The sequence below is a fragment of the Dasypus novemcinctus genome, chromosome 17 (genome assembly GCF_030445035.2).
Source record: "Dasypus novemcinctus isolate mDasNov1 chromosome 17, mDasNov1.1.hap2, whole genome shotgun sequence".
Taxonomy (NCBI): Eukaryota; Metazoa; Chordata; class Mammalia; order Cingulata; family Dasypodidae; genus Dasypus; species Dasypus novemcinctus.
In genome coordinates this window covers 30,389,583-30,406,505 of record NC_080689.1, presented here as the reverse complement: position 1 = coordinate 30,406,505, position 16,923 = coordinate 30,389,583, and the positions used below count along the sequence as shown (strand labels likewise).

At 39.3% G+C, this 16,923-nt stretch overlaps 1 protein-coding gene across 2 annotated transcripts in view; it reads right to left on the bottom strand.

Annotated features, from left to right (window-relative positions):
- The window catches only part of EML4 (EMAP like 4), a 221,076-nt gene that overhangs the window by 12,860 nt on the left and 191,293 nt on the right, over positions 1-16,923 (bottom strand). For both annotated transcript variants that reach the window (XM_071208789.1, XM_004448018.5), the window contains 2 exons: positions 12,484-12,572; positions 10,962-11,059 (listed from right to left, as the gene is read on the bottom strand). In XM_071208789.1, the coding sequence (XP_071064890.1) occupies positions 10,962-11,059; positions 12,484-12,572 (187 nt within the window). The remainder of the gene's footprint in view (positions 1-10,961; positions 11,060-12,483; positions 12,573-16,923) is intronic.

The window sequence follows — 16,923 nt, the reverse complement described above, 5'->3', positions numbered from 1 at the left end:
GGGGCGGCGGACTTGGCCCAGTGGTCAGGGTGTCCATCTACCACATGGGAAGTCCATGGTTCAAACCCCCGGCGTCCTTGACCTGTGTGGAGTTGGCCCATGCGCAGTGCTGATGTGCGCAAGGAATGCCGTGCCACACAGGGGAGCCCCACGCGCAAGGAGTGCACCCCATAAGGAGAGCCGCCCAGTGTGAAAGAAAGTGTAGCCTGCCTAAGAATGGCGCCGCCCACACGAAGAGCTGACACAATAAGACGATGCACCAAAAAGAAACACAGATTCCCGTGCTGCTGACAACAACAGAAGTGGACAAAGAAGACGCAGCAAATAGACACAGAGAACAGACAACTGGGGTGGGGGACGGAAAGGGAGAGAAATAAATAAATCTTTAAAAAAAAATACTACTTGAAACTTTTTGAAAAGCTTTTTACTTAGAAGGGCATCAGAATCCTTGTATGTATATATAACATTCATGTAACTCCATCTGTGTTAGACATAGAGTATGTTCAGAAGTTAAATCAATAGAAAGTATTTCCAAAAATGACTCTTGGCCCCCCTGCGCAAGGAGTGGCCCCTGCGCAAGGAGAGCTGCCCTGTGCAAAACTGCAGCCCACCCAGGAGTGGTGCCAACACACGGAGAGCTGATGCAGCAAGAAGATGCAACAAAAAGACAAACAGATCCCCTGTGCCACCTCATGAGAATACAAGCGGACATAGTAGAACACAGTGAATGGATACAGAGAGCAGACAATGGCGGGGGACGACTCTTGAATAGGAAAAGTCCCATGTTAGAAGACCTTATGGAAGTTATCAACTCATCCTGAAAATTGAAGTATTTTTTCCCCTGGTAAGGATGCTAGTAAATAAGGAAAAAAAGATTAAATGCAACTGTTGGGGCTTACAATGTTACCTTCCAAGACACCACCCTCAGGGTGCCCCTTTATGCCTTACCCAACTCAGGCCCATGGGAAAGTACATGCACAGCCTTGGGGGAAAATAGTCTCAGACTTTACTTCCTAGGCAAAAAAACAACCACACAGCTGGGAACAAAATCTAATGTAACTCTTTGAAAAGAAACAGAAAAGTATTCTTAGCTAGTACTTTCATTACTGCCATTAAGTAGCTTAATGGTATAACCACAATAATCATAAGTGACAGAGCCAAATAATACGATTGAAAAAATAAACCAGAAATATTTTAGTCAAATCTTTGTGAGCCAAAGGGGAACATCATCTAAACCAGTGGTTTGCAACCCTGACTGCACATGAAAATTACCTGGGGAGGTTTTTTAATACCAAGGCCAAGAGTTAGGAATCTAAATTTTTTTCCTATGCAGGTATCCAGGTGTCTCCTCACTATTTAAAGCAGTACTGTGCAAAGGAACTTTCTATAATGGTGAAAATGTTCTATTACCTGCACTGTCTAATACGATAGCAGCTAGATATTTGTGGCTTCTAAGTACATGAAATGTGGTTAGTGGTCCTAGGGAACAGAATTTTATTTAATTTGGTAACCAGAAAGTTGAGGCTACTAGCTGCTGTACTGGACAACACAGAGAACAATCATTCTCTGTTATTGACTTGAAATACCCTTTTTGATTATATAGTAAATTTCCACATAAACATAAATCTGTTTCTGGATTCTCTTTTCTGTTTCATTGATCTCCCTTTTTCCAGCCAACTGTGGTAGTTTTGTGGTATATGGAAAATTTCAGATGAGTTTAGAACCATTTTATCAAGTCCATAAATATGACGCTGAAATTTTCAATGAGATTAAATGTAAATTTAGAGAGTAATTTGTGCAGAACAGACATCTTGTTATCAAGTTTCTTCTTATAGAAACATGTTATATCTATTTTTCAGTCTTTAGGTTTTGTATTTCAGCAAATGTTTCACAAAGCTTCTTATACTTTTGTTAGGTTTATTCCCAAAGCCTCTACAATTTTTGTTACTCTTGTGAAAGGTATTTATTTTTCTATCACTTTTTAAAATATGATTTTTTTAGTCTGAGAAAAGCTGACTGTGTAGGGGAAAGAACCAGCACAGCCTATAACCTTTCCCCGTGACCCACAAATAAACCCCATGGTCAAGACCAGATGTGCCAGCCTAGCCTCGCTCCTAGGATGGGATGATAAATGTGGACTGATTCCCTTCTCAAGTGTGCCTGTTGGTACATTCCTTCACCTTTTGCCCCAAGCACATGTAACATTCACTGGAGATGACTTGCCCAAGTATGTACATTTTAAAGCCTGTGGTCTACCCCCAGCAGGTGGAAAGCAGAGTTCAACTATGACACAAGACAGATGAGCATAGACCATCTCCTTGCATAGGCCATGGCTTGAGACCTACTGGCCATGAGGGATCGATGCCTGCTCCTGAAGCTGATCTTGCTCTGTCTCCTCTCTTTGAGAGTAAACATTCCATCTAGTTCCTGTGTGACTTGTATTTTCATTGGCGATTCTGACACCTGCAAACCATGGAGTGGGCAGGAAACTAGGATTGCTCTTTCTGGGGGCAGGTCTATTTATGCTCTTTGCTACCCTCAATGGGTGAATCCTTCCTTAGAAATGGCAACAGGAGTTTCTCTTCTTTACTAGTGATTGAAGCACGTAATTCTAGTTGCCTATCCAATCAGTTTTCTCCCTTTTCATTAAGTGCCCAACTAGAAAACTGCATTTCCCAACCTCTTTTGCAACTAGGGGTGGTAGAAGTCATTGAGTGGGGCTTCCAGGAAAACTTTAATTGACTTCGCTGAGGGAAGTGCTGTTTTCCTCCTCGCTCTTATCCTTTTGGCCTAGAATTAATATGTTGATGGATGGAGTTCCAGCTGCATCTTATGATGGTGAAGATGGAAGCAACATACTAAGGATTATGGAATAGAGAGAAAGAAGGATTCTGAGTCCCTAGTGACTAATTTTTAAATAAGAACAAATTCCTAATTTGTTTAAGCTGCTAGATACTGCTTACAATTCTTGTTAAAGGAAAAAAAGAATCTGGAATCCTGCTATCTTACTGAAATCCTGCATTAATACTATGGCTTATTTTCTCGGAGATTCTGAGGGAGATAGTCATAAAGTCTGAAATTTTTTTCTTCTTTTGCTGTATATTTTCAATTACCAAAATCCTGGCAAAAAGAATACTTAAAAATTTCACCAGCACTTTTTGTCTTTTGTAACTCACTTTATGATGCTTTTGTACATCACTACAACTTCAATATTTTAAGGATTAAATACCTAACATCTTTTAGTAACAGAGTTAAAGGTACACAGGGATTTTGGTGAAAAAGAAAGCCATTAAATTGGCAAATAGGTGCAGAATAAAACAACCCTATTGCAAAATATAATAACAGAACATTTAGGTCAAACAGGACACTTAAAATCTTTGAAGGAAAATATATAATTGCCTATAGTTACTCAACTATTATTAAACTATTTTTGAACTCTCATAGATGAATGTTAAATGCTGAAAAACACCCCTAGGTACAAAGCAGGGTGTATTGATAATGTTGCTGCTAATAATACCACCACCTATTATTAGTGAGTATTTTCTATGTATAGGGCATTAAGTTTAAGTACTTTGCATACATTATCATATTCAAATCTCATAGCAACTTAATGAGTTTAGGAGGCATTGAGAGGTTAAGTAACTTTCCTGAAGTTACTTATTAAGAATTGGTAGAGACAGAGTTCAAACCTAGGTCAGATGATTCTGGACCAAATTAAGCACAGCATTTAAATCATGCTTATCTTTTACTCATTTCTGTAATGCCAAAGGCAGAAAGTAATTTATAAGTAGCATTTTAAAAAAGGAACTTGTAAGGAAGCAGTGACACCTTTTTGGTACATTTTCAAAATAGAACAAGAAAAACTGGGGTAAAGAAATATCATGGTGAAAGCAACAAAATATTAAAACCTTACAACACTGGCACTAGAAAGGATCTTTGAGATAACCTGCCAGTAGTCTTCTTAAAAAAAATTTTTAGGAGGCACTGGGGATTGAACCCAGGATCTCAAACATGGGAAGGAGGCACTCAACCACTGAGCAACATCTGTTCCCCAATAAGAGTTGTTTTTTTTCATTTGTTTGTTTATTGTTTTTAGGAGGTACTGGGGACCAAACCCAGGACCCCGTATATGGGAAGCAGGCATTCAACCACTTGAGCTACATCTGCTTCCCTGCCAGTAGTCTTCAATTTATTTTTATTTAAAAAACTCTTCTGACGTTAAATCTGACTTGAGAAGCCCAATATGTAAAGCAATAAAATCAGATCTGCAACAGCCCAGTTCATTCTCACCCCCTAAATCATCAGGCTTTGCAGGAGACAAAAAAGATCTTATGAACCCAAAGCCTTCCTATAAATTTTTCTAAAGCAGCAGTTATAAAACCATACTTCTTACATAGTAAATAGATGAAATAATCATGAATCCTAGATTTAATCAAGCCATTTTTTCTAGTATTCACTAAACACTAAGAAGATGGGAGCTATCATGAGAAGGAGCATAAAGAAAAAAGTGGGAATTAAGTTCTAAATTATATAATCAAACCAAGGAGCATAGCATGCCTGTTATCAGGTTGGACAGGCTTGGAGTATGCGGTTGAGGGGATATGGAGAGCAGAAGGGTAGCAGCAAGACCGCATGCTCCCAGGGGCAAACATGGGAAGTGAGCAGGCAGTCAGGCCACAGAAGAGGAAATGAAAGACTGTCACATAGATAAACAGTGCACAGGGCTGAGCCCATCCTACCTTTCTTGCCTTCTATCCCTTACAGAGCTAGAGAGGTTCGACTCATGAAAAGCAAAATATTCCCTGGCACATTACTGGGATTCCTTCTAAGATGTGCAGTAAACGAACTTAAGAGACATCTTTTGCCACATACTAACAATACAAAAGCAACTTCAGCAGAAAATGTTCATTTGCTCTTAATGTAGATCTTTGAAGCAGGTACATGTCTAACCTACGGGAAGCAAAAACTGAGCCATGCTCCATCATCTTATTACAGCTTTCACAGAAAATGTGATCTATGCCTGTCAGTGGACTCTGTGATTACCACACTGTTATTTTACAAGCAATACCCTAATGGCTATATTTTAGTGACATAATGATTGGCTAGTCTAAAATACAGGCAGACATACTAAGCTAGTTAATGTCTATAGTAAAAGAAAAATATGATTCTTGTTTGCAGACTGGGCTGTCTGCAGAACTAAAAGGCAAATGAAGCATCTTCTTTTTTTTTTTTTTAAAGCATTTTAAAAAAAGATTTATTTATATATTTCTCTCCCCTTCCCCCCCACCCCCCACCCCGGTTGTCTGTTCTCTGTGTCTATTTGCTGCATCTTCTTCTTTGTCCGCTTCTGATGTTGTCAGTGACACGGGAATCTGTGTTTCTTTTTGTTGCGTCATATTGTGTCAGCTCTCCGTGTGGGCGGCGCCATTCCTGAGCAGGCTGCACTTTCTTTCCCGCTGGGCGGCTCTCCTTACGGGAAGCACTCCTTGCGCGTGGGGCTCCCCTACGCGGGGGGACACCCCTGCGTGGGGCGGTACTTCTTGCGCGCATCAGCACTGCGCATGGGCCAGCTCCACACGGGCCAAGGAGGCCCAGGGTTTGAACCGCGGACCTCCCGTGTGGTAAGCGGACGCCCTAACCACTGGGCCAAGTCCGTTTCCCCCCTCTTCTTTTTTTACTACTTCAAAATTAAGAAATTCCTTTAAAGTTAAAATGTTTATTTTGTATTGCACCTAATTTTATTCTGTTTCTGAAGTGACACAGATCGTGATGCATTAGAACTGAAAGCAACAATTAGAGCAAGAGAGAACAGGGAAGTGACAGGATATATGAAAGAGTAAGCCTGGCGCTTGTATAGGTTCTTTTAGCAGAGGCTGAGGTTTTTCAGGTTTTAAGGAGTGATCAGAGACACACCAAAGTCTTCATTACCTTTGGAGACTATTTAGTTTATTCATGTTTTTAAATTGTAAGGTATTTTTATTAATTGAGATTGCTTGGTAGAGGGGTTAGAATCTGAAACAAATGATTGTAATAAAAGAGCTCTTGGTATAGTTGCCTCACTTTTCTCATTCATCAAATGAGAAAGTTGGCCATTCCTTCTCTTCTGTCCCTTTATATGCTAAGTTTTACGATTCTAAATGTAAATAATATACATTTTGAGATCAGATTTAACATTTTAAAGAACACCTAAAAGAGGGAATACATAATAAATCTCCAAATTTACAGGTTTTGCTAAGTTTTTTTAAATACTACAGTTTTAAGCAGATAAAGATAAACTTCATGGAGATTATGAAAGATATTTGGGTCAGGAGAAAATGGCAAATCATTTTCAATGAATGAAAGAGCAAAGTATTTTGAGTTTATGGAAATTGTAGCAGATACCCTCCAGGAACATGGAAATAAAAGAACTAAACTTTAAGGAGCAGATGTGGCTCAAGCAATGGAGGTCCCAGGTTTGATCCCCAGTGCCTCCTAAAAACAAAAAACCAAAACAACAAGCAAACAAACAGAAAAATCAACTCAGGGGAGCTGTTGTGGCTCAGTTTTTGAGCACTGGCTTTCCAAATATGAGGCCCAGGGTTCAAAAAAAGAGTTAAACTTTAGAATTAACATACAATAAATCAAGCAGAAAGAGGCAAAGTAGAAGAATTTTAATGGTTCCAAGGCCAGCAAGTATAACCTGACAATGTGTGTGGATCTACCTAAAGAAAGTGTCATTCAGATGGGTATGGCTTTAGGGTGATCAGCAAAGAAAAAGGACTCATGGAGACAAATGTTTGGTAGTGCCTGCCAAATGCCCAGAGTAGAAGCACCTGTACCAAGACCAGTTCCAGTGGCAGTTATTGCCCTACTATGGATGTAGATAGGTACCAGATTTGCACACCTTCTGATTATACTCTGGTTTCACATGTACCTTTTCTAAAGCAGAAGAATAGCACTGACCATGTTCATGTCCTATTCCTTTGGCATTTATATATCTTACTTTAAATGAATAAACTGGCAGTCTGATTATAATTCAGTTTATGAGGCTTGCTTATAGAGAGAAAACTTGGATAGTCAGAGCAAACTGCCCTGGCCAGTTATAGTTTTTTATTGCTGTAAATTAAACTGATATTCTGTTTTATCAACAAGCATTGGTGAGATTGGTTGATATAATTCCATCTCTGTGAAATGGATCTTTTCTTGTTCCTTAGCCTACAAAGCTGAGAGCAAGGCTGTCCTGTAAGGACCTTATCAAGCACAGCTACTAATTAGGACCCCATACATCAGCCAGCTGCCCTCTACCGAAAGGTACCTTTTTGCATCTTTTGGTACCAGTCATCTTCTCAATTGACATTTTCACATAAGGTGACGCTGTGAAAAGGTACAGCTCCAACTGTTTGGTTACTGCGGCGGCTTGCTCGGTCGGTAGAGGTGGGGTCTGGCTGCGGACGAGGGGTCGGTCCCACTTGGGACGAGCGGTCGGTCCGGCAGCAGACGAGGGGTCGGTCTCACAGGGGTTGCGCGGTTTGGCTGACGGGGTCGCCCGGCGAAGCCGGCGACGAAGGGGTCGCCCGGAGAGGCAGGCGACGAACTGGGGACAAGGGAGGCCAGGCCCTTGTCGGGGGCTCTCAGGACTGGAGGGCGCATGGCAGAAGAACTACCGCGGAGACAAGGTAAACACGCAAGTCCAACTTTATTGAGGGAGAGGCAACAGTTTTATAGGGGCTGGGGAAGGCTGATTGGTCGAAGCCATGCCCTGTTCTGATTGGTTGCCGGCGAAAGGTCAGTGGGCGGTACTGGATGGGGGAGGGGTGGTGATTAGGGATTGGCTGTTGCTGTTGCTGGGGGAAGTGGCAGGGTTTAGTGATTGGTGGCTGCTGTTGCTGGGGTAGAGGGCAGACTTGAGTTTTCTGCCCACGCCTGGCTGTTGCTGCTGTCGGGGGAGGGGAAAAGGGCAGACTGGAATTTTCCGCCCTGCGCCGGCGCAGGGAGAAAGAAGAAGAAGGGTGCCGCCCCACAGGCATCGTGTGGTGCCATCCGGGAGGAGGGGCGGCTGCGGAAGCATGGCTGCCGAGAAGGGGAGACCCGAGGGCACTCTGCGCCCATGCCGAGCTCCCTTCAGGGGTGGCGGTGGGCCCGACCAACCACCCTATTATGGGGGCAGCGGTATGGAATAGGCCTACCGCGGCCGCCGCCCCTCGCCAGGCCAGCAAACCACACTTCAGCCTGAGGGGTGACCGCAGGTTACAATTTATTAGATGGACATTTCCTAAAGTTCTAGGTATAGTGTACTTCTGTAGCTATATTTGTCACTTAAATGTTGATGAACTGGGAAAATTATTGGAAATAAAATAGAAAAGAACATTTGTATATGGCATTCTGAGAATAGTTCTAGTGGCCATGTTTTAACAAAAACCTAGTCTTTATAACAATCCTACAAAGTAGAAACTTTTACCATTTCCAATTTTAAGATAATAAAATCGAGACTCAGAGGTTAATTAACTTGTCTAACATCACAAACTAGTAAGAGGCTGAGCCAGTATTAATTCAGTTTTGTCTGTCCTAGATCACAGTAGACAACAGATAAAAGCAGTTTATAAGACACTATAAGACCAGCTGGTGGAGGCAGATAGCAAGGAGAAGTGACCAGTTAACAAGCACAAAACAGAAGATAATTAGAAGAGCAGAGTATTTGGACCTTTTATTATAGCCTCAAACAACTCTACAAACTCTAACAGTTCCTAAGGGGTTCACCAAATAATAATTTCAAAGACTAAGATAAAAACTGCCTAAACGGAGAAGGCCAAGTCTCATGAAATTGTCAAGCTAGCCATTTTTCAGTACTTCAAAGGTCATCCTAATTTCCCTATGCCAAATACTGCTGTTTTTTCTGTGTAACAGCACAGTACAGTAATATGCATACTAAAATCTGAAGCATTATACATTGGAAAGTTTGCTCTACTAGTAGTTGGGAGAACTGTGTTCAAGTCTTTTATCTGCCATTAAGTGAAGACATGACCAAGGATAAGTCATTTATCTTCTCTGGTATTCTCTTTATCTATAAAATGAGGGTTGAACTCAGTGACTGTTACAGTCAATTCTAACTGTAAAATGTTATGACTTCACAAAATTAAATCATATTTGATATACTCTGTTCGTTAAGACAGGGACTTAGTGAAATCTTTAAAAAACATTGAGAAAAAAAATAATTACCAAAAATTTGATGCCTAGTCGGGTAAACTCCTTACAGTGGAATATTTCATTTACTCATGATGCTTAATGAGGTACTGTTATACCATTCCATATCACAATTACTAAACTGATAAAGTAAACATGAATTTAAGTAAATTAATGAATAATGATTCAAAATGGGTTGTCAATGCAAACAAAGTATTTTGGGTGAATTATAAAGCTTTCAGGTTGCTTGTAGAGCAGTTTACAAATGAACTGTTTTCAGCATATGGAACCATAATATGCAAAAAAAGCATACATATATGTCTCTTCCTTTAAATAGTAAAGAGCCTAGTTTTTTTTTTTTTTAAAGATTTATTTATTTAATCCCCCCCCCCCCCCCCGGTTGTCTGTTCTCTGTGTCTATTTTGCTGCATCTTGTTTCTTTGCCCACTTCTGTGGTCAGCGGCATGGGAAGTGTGGGCGGCGCCATTCCTGGGCACGCTGCACTTTCTTTCGCGCTGGGTGGTGCACTCCTTGCGCGTGGGGCTCCCCTACACGGGGGACACCCCTGCGTGGCAGGGCACTCCTTGCGCACATCAGCACTGCGCATGGGCCAGCTCCACATGGGTCAAGGAGGCCCGGGGTTTGAACCGCAGACCTCCCATGTGGTAGACGGACGCCCTAACCACTGGGCCAAGTCCGCCGCCAAGAGCCTAGTTTTTGATGGAAAGCAGTAATTGAAATAAATTCAGACCCATACTGAACTTTACATTGCTTATTTTAAGATGTATACCCTTCTAAAATCTAATTCTTCTATTTATTCCCCTAATAACTAATGTTAAAGGATATTTGCCGTTGATTCAACTGATTTCCTAATCCTAACTAAATTTCCTAACATACATACCAACTACCTCATTTTCTATAAATACAAGTTAACATTTATCTAGTACTTATTATGTGCCAAAAACTATTACAAATACTTTACATGCACTGACTCATTTTAATCCTGTGAAACAGAAATTACCATCTGAAGAGAAATTTTTAAGGAACTTGCCCAAGGTCACATTAGTTTGTCGGTAGTGAAACAGAAATTCAAACCTAAGTAGTCTGATCCAGAGTCTGGGCTCTTAACCACTGTGTGATAATGCCTACCTTCCCTATCCTGTCCTCAGCTGGACTGTGTACTTCTTGAAAACAAGGAACAAATCTTACACATATTGTCAGTGTCTAGAACATTTCTCTAGGGCCTAGCAGAGTACCTGCTTTTCAGTAAGGACAAGGTATGTCTGCAGAACTGAATCTAATTCTCATCTTACAATTACCATTCATTCTAATCAAATTTGAAATGGGCAAAAAACTAAAGGAAATATGCTTCTATTAATTATCTTAAAATTCAACAAATACCCCATATAAACTAGATCATGTTTAATGGTAGAGAGTACATTGCAAGGGGTAAGGGTGGTCAGGGAAAAGGTACGGACACTGAAAGTGTGAGATACACTTTTATTTTTGGCTCACTCCATTTTCAAAAAGTGTTAGAATATTTTGATTTTAGAGACTGCCTTAAAACTAGACAGAGGGACACAAATATTAAACTCCCATCAAAAGGAAGCTCCCTTTTAGGGTACACAGGGAGTTGAAATATTCTGTTGTCAGGTAACTTCAGTTTTCAAAGATAGAGATTAAAGTTTAAAGCAGCTAATGAAATAAAACAGTGAATGAATCAATATAAACATTTAACTTTCTTTTTAACAAAAGTAAAATTTTTTTAACAATTTACAACTTAATTTAACTTTACTACTTACAGTGCACTTTCCATATCTGCTGTATTTTCTTCCATTTTCTGAGACTACATAGAGGTAAATAAAGTTGTCATGAGATCCTACAGCCAAGAAGGTACCATCTAGAATGAAACAGGATAAAGGGTTGGCTAGAGAAATACACTGTTTATTGGCTGTTATAAACTGATTTATTTACTGTTATTTTATTGGATCTATACTAAATGATGTTTTATAAATGTTCAATCACACTAGTTTGATTGTTACTTGATATGTGATGAATAAATTATCTCCCACCTTCCATCACATCAGCAGACTTGAGAAACTAATGGTCATATAGTCCAGTATACAGCTCCCTCTTGGTGATGCTCATATACCTTGGGTTCCACCATAGTTAGTTAACACTAGCTCTTTGACTCAGGAGCAGGCTGATGGGGACATTAGCATGATGCTATGGTAAAAGTACACAGTATATATGGCAAGCTGAGCATACAACTGCTTTTTTCAGCTGAGCACATATGATAGATATCTCCAACTACAAGGTAGGTTCTCTTGGGCAGGCATGTGTTCTCTTCTTTAATGCTTTCCTCCTTTATTGTACCTCACAATGCTACGCACATAACTGATGGAAAATAAAGTTCACTTGGCCTTTGAATTTTAATTGCTACATTTGCAGTGGTTATTTGTTATTAGAGCACCAAAAAAATCTAAACCAAAACAGAGTACCTTCTGCTCTACCATAACTCCTGCAAGGCTTATAGCTTGAAGCAAATACTTTTCTTTCCTTATTCAGTTTAGAGCATACTATTCTGTGCTTCCTTTGCAACACCTAAGAAGCAACCAAGATGTTTGGATCCCAAGCTGATCCAAAAACTACTGGAATGTATTTTTAAAATTAAAAAAACAAAAAACAAAAAACGTCACTCTAACTCCATGTAAGAATGGTAAGAATGGTATGAATTAAAACCCTACTAATAAGGGGAAATGGAATCAGAATATTATTATGGAAACTTAACATTTTGAATAAAGTACAAAGATTTATTCCAACAAAGCTAAATGAATTTATCAAATTCTTATAAGAATTGGTTAACTATTTTATCTAACTAATAAACCAAATGTTATTATGTACCTAGTAATAATATAACTAGTCTAAAGTACTTGAAGGGCCTATAAAATTTTTGTATTTTAAATATGACTTCTTTTATATTCTCTTATCTGCAAAGAAATGGTTGCTAAATAGATGTAAACTATTTTACATCTAACAACTATTAAAAATTCTAAGTATGAATAGTTCCAAAAAATGGGATTTGATTACAATGCACGCTGGTTTTAATTGCAAAAGCAGTTATGACAGTTCATTTTAAACTTATGTTTGGTGACTTGGAATGTTGTTTAACAGCTCTTTTGCCGTTTCCTGCAGCAGAATTTAAGCTCATGTTGAGGGAAATATATGCAATACTTAACAACTGGGGGAAAAGTTAGATTTACCAGAAGAGAAAATATGCAATTAAAGTGCTGTGAATGCCAGGACGGGGGCCAATTTGCCTACCTACTGAGTAGCGCATCACAGAGAGCTGTTCATTCCCGTCTGTGTGGATAGAAACTAGATCTCTGGTTTCTGCATCCAGAACAAACCACCTGTTAAGAAGTAAAAATCAAAATTTCCTTCAGATATAAACATTGGTGGGGGGGAGGAAGAGATACTTTTTCCTCCACATTTTTCAAAAGAAATTTTTATAGCCCTTGAGTATGACCTGCTTTTCTATTATAAAGATGAATTCCTTTTGAAAAAATGCTACTAAATACAGTATAAATATACTAATATGGGCCTAGGCATTTTCTCATTTCCATTGAATATTCACTAAACATCAACTGTGTTTCTTTGCTAGGCACTGTCTAAAAAGAAAATGAGGAGAGGACATGACCTGTGTTCTTGAAGATTACACTGGAGTTAGGGAAAAGGAAACAGAACATTTAAGTGCCAATCTCAGTTATGGTGACTAACTACAACAGAGGAACTGGTAGAAGGAAAATGAGAGCAGACATAGGAAAACTTTTAGGGATGATGTAGGACATGGGTTGAGCTGAACACTGAGGAAAAGAGGACAGGCAATTCAGACAGGAGGAGTAAACACCTAGACAGCTATGGAAGTGGGAAGCATAGACAATATAAAGGCGGGGGGAACAGGAGTGGGCCATTCATTTGCTATGACTTTAAAGGCATAGGTAGGGCCACTCCGCCTTGCTAATACCTCCAATATTTGCACACCAAACCCAGAAATTCTTTGAAAGAATTTCATTTACATTTATAGGAAAAGTCAAAATACAAATGCTTCTTGGTAAAACAATGCCTTAAACCCAACTACATTATAAATGACTATTTTCAGACCTTTTTCTAAGAGCACCTGAAGGAAGGAATGGTTACTTCAGAAGAGCATGGAGGGAGACTTGGAATGAAAAATCAACAACTTAAGGTTGGGTAGGTAACAGGAGGGCATGCCAAGCTAATTGGAGGAGTTTAGAGTTGAGCATACCTAGCTCAGAGCAGGCACTAAATAAGTATTTGTAGAATGAATACATGAACAAATAAATATAAAATAAGCCTTGAACATGACAAAAACCAAAGTTTTAGCAAGAGTTATTTAATAGTAGTGCAGTGTGCAAGAAGAAACTGTAAGGACAGAGAGAGTGGGACAAGACTAGAAAAACAAAATCACTATCTTAATCTCATGTAACTGGACAGGACAAGAGCAGAAAATTTTAATTTCAAATTATTCAGATGGAGAAAACTCCACCACCAATACTGATTCCAAGTTTTAAAGCATTATAACTAGTATCTGGAGACAATTTCCACCTAGATTAAAAGAACAGTAGAGAAAATGGCTCAAAAGAATTAAAAAGTTTAGTAATTGTTGCTTAACATGCTTGAATAAATTCAAGGAAGGAAAAAGCTAAAGGTCAATACTCTACTTGTTAGTGATTTGTGAGCTATGGGCTGAAACTTCTAGAAAGCTAATTTAATTCATAAGTTCCATTATCTACTTTGGTAAGAGGAACAGCTTCTATATGGGAATACCTGAGAGCTTAAAAGCCAATTAACAGGATTTCAGCACTCTGAAGCCACATACTGCATAAACTTATTAATTATTTCCATTGCAAAGATGCACCAGAAAAACACTTTATCTCAACTGGACAGTGCTCACAGACTATACGTTACTTCTGAGACTGTAACTAATTAACCAAATTTTATAGCTACCACTGTGAAACTCCTCTGAGCTAAGGAAATGCCAAACCTTTCATTCAGAATGCCACTGTCTTTCAGAATAAGGGCACAAAATGGCATTCTAATTCAGACTGAAAAGAAACACCTAAAGAACAATGAGATATGGTGCCACTTTGTAGGTATCAGATTTCAAGGTTTTATGGAAACTTTATTATATTCTCTTACACATTTTAGAATTATCAATTTTTATTTTTGAGAAGCCTCATACCATATCAAGTCTGTTTCTCCAAGTCTATTTAATCTTCCTATGAAAACTACATACAATTTTACCTTTTCAGAAACTCTTCATTTACAGGTTAGAAATAGCAGCTACAAAAAAAGAAAAACTACTGCCTTTTTTATTTCTTAAATAATTCATCAGATTAATTCTACATTTGGCAAGTAATTTTTAGTAATAATTCATTTACTTTGCTATTAATAGAAGACAACACCCATATGGAACCCCAGCAATAATTTTTATTAGCTCCCATATTTTTCATTGCATAGACTTATGTTCTACCTTTAGAAAAGACTTTGGGCTCAGGACCACTGACCTAACAATGGTATGGAGAGAATAAGAAATCTCTAGCACAGGGGATTTTCTAGGAATAAATGTGTATAATTATATTTTTATTCTAGTATGGAGTAATGGAGTATATACATTAGAACTGAACTTTTGTTGAGTAATTTGCACTCATTATGCAGACATAAATGGCCTACAGGATTCAAAGAACCTTCTAAATGTTATTAGTCAATATCAGAGATGGGAAACTTTGGCCATACTTTTAAACTAATCTGACCTGTCGGCTAAGGACCAAGAGGTAATACCATCATTTATCTTAATTATCTTATAAAAAGACACCATACTGATTTCTTTAGTGGCAAAACAAACAAGATTTTTAGAACTAGAAAGCACCTTACTCTAAAGTCCCTAAATGAATATATATGCTCATAATATAAAGTTAAAAAATACAAATCCAGCATTATATAAAGTTTGTCCTCCAGGTGGTGGGTTTGTAATCCCCTCTCACCAGACTTCATTATGATCTTCTATTAATACAAATTTAAAAATAGGATTGTGGATTTTATAATCATAAAAATGTAAAGTCAGGGAAGCGGACTTGGCCCAGTGGTTAGGGTGTCTGTCTACCACATGGGAGGTCCGCGGTTCAAATCATGGGCCTCTTTGACCCGTGTGGAGTTGGCCCATGCGCAGTGCTGATGCACGCAAGGAGTGCCGTGCCACACAGGAGTGTCCCCCACGTAGGGAAGCCCTTTGCGCAAGGAGTGTGCCCCGTAAGGAGAGCCGCCCAGCGCGAAAGAAAGTGCAGCCTGCCCAGGAATGCTGCTGCACACATGGAGAGCTGACACAAGAAGATGACGCAACAAAAAGAAACACAGATTCCCGTGCCGCTGACAACAACAGAAGCGATCAAAGAAGATGCAGCAAATAGACACACAGAGAACAGACAACCGGGGCTGGGGGGGGGGTGGGGGTGGGGAGGGGAGAGAAATAAATAAATCTTAAAAAAAAAATGTAAAGTCAAAATTGGGGGGAAAAATTTAAAGCCCAATTCCACCCTCTTATTTTACAAATAAGGACTTTAAAACCTTGGGATGTCAAAACACCCAACCAGTCAGCAACCATTGGTTAGTGGCAGACCTAGGACATAGCTCTGCCAGCCTTTATGCTTTTTACTGTGTCACAGCAGAGAGGGCTGTGATCCCATGGAAGGTTCTCTCTTTATGTCTCTGAGATATACTGACACTGAGGGATCCAGAAAAGACAAGACATCAGCAAAGGAGACAGAATAGGTGTTTGTATTCTAACTGGGGAGACAATGAATTCATAAAGTGAAAAATGGTTCAAAAAAATGAGTTATCCAAGTAATAAGGATAATGAAGTTTTAAGAGCAGGGAGTAATCACTGAGGATTTGAGTGGTCTAGGACTTTATATCAAATGTGGTAGGGATAGGCGGGACAGGAATAGTTGGAGAAGAAACTACAAAAAAAGACCGGAATGTATTCAAAGAACCACCTGACCCTTCTAGCTGGAGGGGTGAAGGAAAGATTCTTAATGGGCTTTAAAGGCCAGGCTAGTGAGTCTGAATTCCACAGCTTAAGCATCAAGAAGTCTTTAGGAACATTCTTGTCCAGCCAGTATGCTATGCTCATTGTTTCCCACATTTGCTCAATTCACTCCTCCTGCTTGATAATGATCTCCTCACTCTTCACTGCCATTTTAGAATCCAAATCTCCTTCAAGGTCTCTGGGAAGCTTTCTCTGACCACTCAGGTTCAGTCACTTCCCTACTGATAAGCTTCAGTGCCAGTTTATGTAACATTAACCTACTGCTATGAAATGTTTCCTAATTGAATGTAGTATCTAACTAGATTATAAACTACTTGGATCAGGGAGCATGTCTCAGATTTCTTTGTATCACTCACTGTATCTACTACAGTGTTTTGCAAGTTGCCCTGGTTGCTCAACAAGCATTTGAAGAGTGATTCAGAACTGAGGTTATACCAAGGCAGAGCCAGGAGAGGAGTCAGATACAGAGTTCAAAGACACTGGTGCACCCTGTGAAATATGCTCGGCAGTACCCAAATAGCCATATTAAGTACTATTAAATTACAAAGGGAAAAAATTATTTCTTCCAATTATTTGTTTCTCTTAGTTATGTCAAGAATAGTCTCAGCTGGTGCTAATATGTCCTTGACATCTCC